The sequence below is a fragment of the Lethenteron reissneri genome, chromosome 18 (genome assembly GCF_015708825.2).
Source record: "Lethenteron reissneri isolate LAM-NWPU_2019-01 chromosome 18, ASM1570882v1, whole genome shotgun sequence".
NCBI classification, from domain to species: domain Eukaryota; kingdom Metazoa; phylum Chordata; class Hyperoartia; order Petromyzontiformes; family Petromyzontidae; genus Lethenteron; species Lethenteron reissneri.
In genome coordinates, this window is record NC_083796.1 from 5,124,970 (window position 1) to 5,134,279 (window position 9,310).

General features: G+C 42.5%; 1 protein-coding gene across 1 annotated transcript in view; it reads left to right on the top strand.

The window, feature by feature from the left end:
- Window positions 1-8,470, top strand: part of LOC133343745 (zinc finger protein 608-like) — a 45,449-nt gene extending 36,979 nt beyond the window's left edge. Inside the window, 7 exon segments of the mRNA XM_061553518.1 lie at window positions 503-590; window positions 855-3,264; window positions 3,546-3,912; window positions 4,838-4,980; window positions 5,450-5,603; window positions 6,793-6,859; window positions 7,100-8,470. Coding sequence (XP_061409502.1) covers window positions 503-590; window positions 855-3,264; window positions 3,546-3,912; window positions 4,838-4,980; window positions 5,450-5,603; window positions 6,793-6,859; window positions 7,100-7,145 — 3,275 coding nt within the window. The 3' untranslated portion in view covers window positions 7,146-8,470.
- The last annotated feature ends 840 nt before the right edge of the window (window positions 8,471-9,310 follow it).

Consider the following 9,310-nt stretch of genomic DNA (forward strand, 5'->3'; position numbering starts at 1 on the left):
AGCTAGATATGTGCTGCACTCGTTTGAACAAAAAAAAATGCAAGCTATTTGAATTTTGAAAGCAGCCCTAAGCATTTTTCATAAGAGGTTTGACACTGGATATTGAAATTTTTAGCTCCAGTGATGATGCGGTAGAATGTAAATTAGGCAGGAGTAGACAAGTGCTGTCACTTGGCAGCTGGCTGTTACAACTACAGTGTGTGTAACATGTCGAAATTATAATGACCTTAAATATACCTGCAGACACACAAAACATTGATATAAATCTCGAGGTTGGGATACAAACGTTGATTTTGTGATTTTAAGCCAATAATGTTCCACGTTGAACATTGTAATCTGATTACATTACTGTATTTTGTTGTATAATGCCATACAGTGGTTGTAAATTGTACTGTTAAGGATAATTTATTTTGTAATTAGATTTATCTTCTCTTTTTGTAGTATGGAGTTATGACTTAACGATACTGATACAATACTTAAATGTTTTTTTTTGGTTCAACAGGTATGCTGGTTGTTAACGTGACATGGCGTAACAAGTCTTATGTTGGGACTTTGCTGGACTGCACAAAACATGAATGGGCACCCCCAAGGTATTATTGACTTGTACAAAGTACATCCAACATGCTAAAACATTTATATTTCCAAACACATCGTAATGGGTGATGAACTTGTACTGAAAAGCACATGCTTTTTAAATTTCCAACCCATCAGCGTTGTGAATTTACGCCAGGCATTTTGACCAGAAAATGATTGAAAATGGCACGTTTAATACACATGCTAATGTTTATCGTCAATTTAGGCTCGCGACGGCGTGTGCAATTTTAATCATTTCCTTGTTGCGTCCCCCGCTTTAGATTTTGTGACTCTCCTACAAGTGACCTGGAGGCACGGGGGGGACGCGGCCGGGGTAAGAGAGCTCGCGCAGGCTCGAACGCCTCCCAAAACGAGATCAACAACCCCGGCGAGCCCCGAGCCCCACACGGCAAGGGCAGGGGAACAGGCGGCGCTAACGGTGGCAAGGGTCGCCGCGGAAGCCTCACCGCCAACGGACAGTGGAACTCGTCACACGTCAACACCGGGGACGATGTGAAGGCGAGTCCCAACGGGAAGAGGAAAGGACGGCCTGCCTCCGACCTTCCTTCACCCCAGCATGGGTTGGAGGAGGGCAGGCCAGGCAAAAGGTTAAGGCCAAGCCCAAGGACTACTAATAACAATCTAATGACACCAAGTGTAATAAACTCGCAGGCCAGGCTGGAGCTGACCCCTTTGGAGTCACAAAGCTACAAAACTCCATCTTCGTCAGTTTCATCGCCTGCCCTTATCGACTGTCCTCATCCGAACTGCAACAAGAAATACAGGCACATCAATGGCTTGAAATATCACCAAGCTCACGCTCACTTAAAGAATGAAAACAAGCAGGAGGATGGAAATGACAATGAGGACAAAAGCACCGAGTCGGAGCACAGCAGCAGCCCTGTGAAACTAAAAGGTTGTGATTTGAATGGCAGTTCTGCCTCCTTATCAAATGGTAGCCAGTGTTTGGACCTCTTAAAAGAAAAATCTAGTTCTCTGCCAGTTAGTCCTCTTGACACATCTTCTCCTGAGACTCTGCATACATCCCATTCCAAGGGAAAAGGCCTAAGCAAAAGAGGCATCCGAGAAAATGGGACCAATGTGAATGGAGATGTAAACCCGAGCGAGGACAATGCTAGTGGCAGCCCACTGAGTGAAATGCCAAAATTGGAAGTAGAAGGACCTTTTGGTGGTAAGTCTCCCAAGGAGGAAAGTACAGAAAAATCAAAAAGAGTGACCAGCATCAAAATTGAGAATAAAACATCCCCAAAACCCAAGGCAGCCAGGCCAATTGCCCCCGCACCTCCGCCACCCCAGTTGGTAGCTATGCCGGGGGCAAACTATTCCAATTCCCCCTCTGCGGGAAATGCAGCGTCAATTGGAATTCATGCCGCTACCGTGATACCAACTGTTATTAAGACAATGCCAAAAAGCCCACCGCTTAAACCTATTCAGCCAAAACCAGCTTCTATACCGGAAATTGTCGCTACGTCACCAAACATTACTCCAACGAAAGAGAAAAAGAAAAAGGATAAAAAGAAATCCAAAGACAGAGACTGTAAGGAGACGGTTAGCCTGAAGTTGAGTTTGAAAGTAATCGGGAGATCAGATGATGGCAAAGATGGGAAAGAGTTTTCAGATCCATTAACAAAGGATTACGTTGTTAAGACAGAAGGGATGTTTAATGGATCTGCAGAGGTACCAGAGAAACGAATAGCAAGTATCAAAGCAGAGGCTGCCAAGGTGTACAATTTCACAGACAATGCTCCGAGCCCATCCATTGGCAGTGCCTGCCGTGTGGAGAGTGCCCGTACCAGCTTATCAAATGGGCGGCTGACTCCACTGCATGCTGTTATTCAGAATGGTCTGGAGGGACTCATGGCCTCAAACACCAACAGCCCAGCTTACTCGGACATATCGGATGATGGTGAAGACAGGGAGGGTGAGCATGTCAAAAAGGTACCACCAACCAAAGTGCTTGGCTTCAACGATGCAGAGCTTACAACTCTGGACACTCGTGCAATACAGAGTGATGATCAGACGTCGTTTTACTCCGACTACAATGCTTACTACTCGCCGTCGTCGAAGCTACAGTCGAACGTGAATGCTCCCAATGACAGCATGCTGACCCAAATTGGACAAATTAAAAAGGAGGACGATGGCTCAGGTTGTGGAAGTGGCAATGGACAAATGGTGGACGGTGACAAAGCTGACCTCACTTCGCAGCATCAGTCCGTCATCCAGCAGGGTGCCCCACTTTCTCCTCGGTCACTTTACTACCAGCAGTACGCGTATGGTTATGGTTACTATGACCCCAGGTATCGTAGCCAGCCGTTCAACAGCAGCCCGAACTCTGACCCGCCGACGGCAATCAAACACAACGAGAAAAAGAGTAAGCATCGGAGCAAAGACTTGTCAAAATCTGGGGAGGGAAAGAGAAAGTCTGTCCCATCAGCTACTGCTAGTGCCCCAAAGTCTGCCTTAAACTTTGACACTGCCAAAGGCACAGGTTCCGAAGTCCTGAAAGGAGGCTCTGTGTTTTCTGAAGAGCTGCCAGTGATGTCTACTCAACAAGAGGAAGGTCTTGCAGCAAGGCAAACCCAAAACCACATCCCCATTACAGAGGAACTAAAGCCAACAACCGAATGTGCTGACCACTCTGGAATGGATCAAAGTGGACTCTATAAACAGGTACAGTCATACCGAGATTTCTTTTTGAATGTATGAAATAATATATTTTCTATGAATAGCAAACCAACATGGGATAGCTTTTACAAGTGTAGCAGACAATGTTTGTTTTGATTGTAAAGGTTATACATTTTTTTTTATGGTGCACTGTATTTGGTTTAACTTTACTCGTTACTGCAAGGTTGGGGGGACCAGTTCTTTACACTCGGCAGCACCAGGAATCCGTTGCCCGATAAGGCAGCCGAGTGTAAATAACAAAGAGCCGCCCTTGTTCGCTCTTTCAGGAATTCGACGTAAACCAGTGGCAGCAGCTGTATTACGCACAGTACCTGGAGCAGCACCGAGCCGAAGAGGAACGCTGGAAGAAGATGGAGAAGAAGCACAAGGAGGCGAACAAAGAGGGCGAGAGGAGTGAAAGCAAAGGGGACTCCAGGGATGGCAAGAGGCCCCTGTCGGGCTCAAACGTGACCGACACTGGGGAGGACAAAGACGATGGGAAGTCGAGCTCGGCTTCAAAGGAATCTCAGCCAGGAGTGAACGCTTCAGGCTCCTTCCTTCAGTACATGTCGCAGAATCCTTACGCGCAGATGTACGACCCCAACCATCCCGCGTACCGTGGCGTGCCCCCCATGATGATGCATTTCTATGCAGGTATGCATTGCTCGTCAAATTGTTTTTACTTAAGACGGTTGGTCAATACTGAATAATTAAAAATGCATGTCAGTTTGTAAGTATCAAGAAGATATAGAAGTTGGATTTGAAGCTTTCGTGACTGCAGGAATTACTCTTTGGTTCTTTGGGTATAGTCACGTAGAAAGAAAATAAATTAAATAATACAATACGACGTTTCGATTGCAACACAAGCAGTCGTCATCAGGTAGAAAACAAACCGAGTGAACGTCTAAATTTGTGTCTTTGTGTTGTCTCTCTCTGCTTGTGTGTCTGTCTGTATGTCTCCGTGTCTGTGTTTTGTTCTCCCTCTCAAATTTAGAAGTTCACTAGGTTTGTTTTCTACCTGATGACGACTGCTTGTGTTGCAATCGAAACGGTGTATTCTATTATTTAATTTATTTTCTTTCTACGTGACTTTACCGAATGAACCAAAGAGTAAGATATAGAAGTGCAAACATTGTTAAAAAATTTGCATCAGTTTGGAATGTAATTAATTCAACCTATTGTGTACAGTAGTGACATATGAATGCTTGAATGCTGTACTTGTACCATCATTCTCTAGTTACTCAAATATATTTATGCATGTATCTTTAACTTTTTTCACACCGTACATTGCCAACCGTGCTTATCAGAGGTGCGGGGGAAGAGTTTACTGCGTAGATTTTCACACTTGTGCTATACGGCTCTCTGTATTTACGGGTTGAACCGCATGTTGTTTGGCACGGTGTTCCCAAAGAAGCTGCCAACACGTGGAGCAAAACGTCGAACATTGTGCCGAACAGCACGCGTTACAACCCGAAACCGCATCGTACAGCTAAATATATTTTTGGAGGTTGGAAGGGTATGATTGATTGTGAGAACTCTGCTAAAAAATAATTAACTTTTTTTTTTTTGCTGCTCCCAGGAGGCTACCTTTCTCCAAGCCTGTACTACACTGGCTATGGGAAGATGTCTGGCCAAGAGGAAGGCGAATGTGAGAGGCAGACGGGAGGAAAGTCCATGGAGGGCAAGACTTCTGATCAGCAGCTTTCCAGGCAGTCACCAAACGTAAATAATTTAACTTGTGGTTAAATGTAAATGTGGATTAAAGTGTCCAGACATTTATTCATTACACTTATTTGCAAGCTCCTGAGGGGAGTAGAGTTTATTTTGAGTTGATAGAACATTTGCTGCTGGTGTCGTCTAGATTGTCACTGTTTAAGAATGTGTATCGCATGGACTGCATCAGCAGTGTAGTGGCTCAACCTTTTGCAGTCAGCTTAATGATATAGCACTGTCCACAATATGTAAATTTTCAGAGAGTGTGGCAATCATTGTTTTGACCGGCTGCGCTAGGGCCAAATTATGGCTGCTGAAGTTGATTTATATTTTATGAGTGTTGAATATTATTATTCGTCAGGTGTCAAAGTGCATGGATAGAAAGGAGCACTATTTAATTAATGTAGTGTTACTCAGTGATGGCTTTGAGAAAGGTAAAGACAAATCCGTAATCCTGATAATCCGTTCCTTGCATTAGATGAGTGATAAGTCGACCTTGGAGAAGGACAAAGAGGGTGGCGGAGAGAAGGGTAAAAAGCGCCTGACGCCTCCTCCACAGAGGCACTCCCATCACTCTCCCCACACGGGGGTGGGCTACCCCGGTCTCTCTACGCAGTACGAGCACTACCCAGGTGAGGCCACTGTCCAATGTAACCTGTACCTCGCTCCCTCCCGTCCGAGTTCCCGGCCACACAATCGTCTTAATAAAATAAAATAATTTGTACATTTGGCCGAAGTACCATTCTTATCGCGCCCACGGCTAATCACGAAGGCGCAATGTTTTGCAGACCTATCAAAATAAATATTTGGGAACAATTAGTGTTTTGCTCCATTCTTATATCATAAGGCTAATCATGAAAGATAGCAGAAGTTTTGCAGTAGGAGGGTGATGTTGCTATATGTTTCCCAATTCAGTAATTTGCAGGTGACTTTATAAAATTTTGGGCTGTGATGCTGGCACACATGGCCTACCCTTTGTTGAATAACATTAACGTCCACTGTAAAGCAGATGGCACGTATTTATGAATCAAGTACCTGAAGTATTTGCAAAGGACAGTCATGGGGCTGAAAACACAAACGTCTGCAATGAGCGAAAAACCGCGCGATCGCTCGGCCATGTCACTGCCCTGCGAGACATTACATTCATCAAAGTTCGTAAAACTTTGACAATGTAATTTACATTAAAAAGATCATTGCAAGATTGTATTTTTGTAATATCAAATCCCCTTATGCAATAATGAGTCTTTAATATCCTCATATTTCCATTTATGTAGTAGTTTTTATACACATTTATATTCCAAAATTCAAGTTGGGTGTCCTTAATACTCTTATCGAATGACCAGCTTGAGAGTGAAGTTCAAACGATCCATATTAACATGAGCTGGGACATGCATTCTGTAAAACAAAGGCGGCTCATTGTACCAAAATAACAAGGAGCATGCATTAACCCTTTTAAATTATTGAGGCTTCTACAAAGAAAGAATTACACTGAGCATCAAATAAATATCATTGCAATTCTAAAAACAGTATATTCGAAATCTAGCCCAAATGACCATGATTGATTTTTAACTGAGACTAGTGGGCCATAATTGATGATCAATGGATAAACCTAACATGCATTTGAAAAGAGAGTGCAATTCGGTGGCGTCATCCAGATTCAACTGGAATCGCTCAGAATTGATCCGAAATACATTAACGCTGATAATTTGGCATTGCTGCAATTGTGTAATTTTTTTTGCAATGAAAGTTTGTGCAAAGTGGGGTCAGAGTTCACATATATTCCACCAACCACGTGCTTCTGTGTGTGTCTGTCTATGTCAGCAGGAGTCCCCTCAGGTCCTCCTGCCACTGCCCAGACCCCGTCCTCTTCATTTACATCCCAACAGAGGTGAGAAAGTGAGTACTATAATAGTTTACACTTGTTTAATTAATACAATCACAGCCTCGCTGCTGTAGCTATAAAATGCAGTTACATGTTTCTAAAACTGTCTTTCAATTCACATGCAGTATATATATACTTTACACAAACCTGCGGGTAGATTTGACAGTATTGTATATACGTTTGTGGAAAATGTATAGGTTTATTTTCAAGCAAGTCTAATGAATGTTTTTCTCCTTGTTTTTGCAGAACAGAGTGTAAAGGGACTGATGAAGCCTTTTACAGTATCATGTGATTGGATCACATGAAATGATTCTAGCTGCTTTTAGACACATCAGTTCAATGGTGTACTTGTATTTGCCTTGCTCTTGGCAGATTAAACCCAATTACCCCAACCTTCCTTACTCTTCCCCTTTCCAGCTTTGTATAAAGATATTGTTTTATTACTGTGGATTAGAGTTAATTTTGGCCAATATCAAACCTTGAAAAAAACAACAACTCATTTTGTTTTGTCAACAAACTACATATACTTCACAATCCATGTTGTATTAAAAACAGATGCTCAGTGTTCCTTCAAATTAGTTTTATTAAAAATGTATTGTTTTACAATGGCGGTATGTTAGTAGAGCTGTTAAAGGTGTTACATCCTCTTGCGCTACTGTCCATTTAATCATGCACATGTGCCCGCGAGTTGTAACCCGCATTTACCTTCCACCAGTGTCACTATAATTTATTAACCGATCTTTTACATTGCAAAGCAAGAGCACGCTTGACAGTAAAGCATTCAAATACCATGAGATGTTCGAAACGCGTGTAAAATGTAATTTATAAGCGATTGGATCGTGTCATCATTTACCCGTTCCTCTGATCCCATTTGTTTACTCATAGGATGTCCATTCATGCACTTTGTATCACAATGCATACTAGAAAAGAAAAATGAAACGTTTGCACATTTGCGCAACTAATCGTAAAAAATAGGCCTACCTGTAGAAAGAAAGATATTGGGGGTTTTTGATGGTGCTTTTATCGCTGTTTTGTGAGATTTCCCTCAAGCTGTGCCTCATTGAATGTACAGTAGCACACCTGCATAACTTCCTTGCCCATGACTGCAGTGCTACAGGTACTGTGGTCAAGACCATCAAAGGCTGCTCAGAAATTTGCTTCAAAACCGATATGTGAATTTACCTTTGCCTGGACATGCGCTGCTTGCTTTGTCGAAAATTTTCGCATCTTGGCAACATGAAATTTGAAAGTGGCTGCCATTAGAGAAAATTTTTACATCCGTTGTTTGGACCATGGTTGTAAATGTGTTTCCTCAAGAGGTGCATATTTTTTAGCAAGCCGGCTTTGTGTGTGTTTTAATGAGCATTTTCTGTGTTCAGTACAGTTTGGCAGTTACCTGTACATCATGGGTCAGGGTTTGTGTGTTTTGTTACTTGAAGCTGTAGTTATTATATAAAATGTTTACACTAGACACCTGTACAGTTTTTTGGACGTCATGACAAGCTGTGTTCTGGTTTTATTTTATGTACATTGCACATGAAAAGTTTTACTTTTCATTTTGTAAACTTGCCTTGTATTATTAGGCGGTTCAATAAAAGATTACTTTTTTGTACAATGTATCGCAGTCATGCTTTTTTGTCTATGTTGTCATGCATAGGGCATATTCATTCCGTAAAACGTTCTACACAGCTTAAGCATCGGTGTCTTCACAATGTATCCAGTTTACTTAGGCAGCCTGAGACTAAAAAAACAAAGAGTGCTGTACTGTGATATAGTGAACAATGGAAGATGTTAAGGTCCAGTTGACTTAAGTGACATGAACACTATGTAGTGCTGTCCGAAACACCCTGTATGCAAATTGCATTTTCAAAGTATAAAAATGAAATAAGGAAGAAAAATCACGCATACGCATGATTCCAAAAAAATGCAATTGTCTTCAGAAGTATTTAAATTAGCGATAATGATACATTCGAAGCTGTGCAATGAGGATGACTTCACAACACATGACACGTATGTTTTAGTGTGTTTTTGTGTGTGTATGTCGTTCCATGTTTTTCGTGTGATAATGTAACAACACTCAACACAAATGTCACAGTACCGCATGCATCTGGCCGCACACTCCGTGAGGACATTTTTAGTCATACGGACGCCTCGATAGCGCATCGTGAACGTTCAAGTGCCAGTGTTGGGGCGAGCTTTGGGCATGAGTACCCTGATGCCGGACGAGTAATGGAAACGGGGGTTTTGTGTTGAGGTGAAATTTAAAAATAAGGATAGTACTGTACACACACACAAAATATGGAGAATGACTCGGCATCCTGGGGTGTGACGTGGCGAGATGTCTCCTCCCTTGCCTGGTATTCAGGAGGTTGTGGGTTCAATCCCGACCCTGACGCCTGCTCTATATTTGGAGTTTGTATTTCCTCATAGTCGTGTGGATTTTTCCTCCGGGTCTTC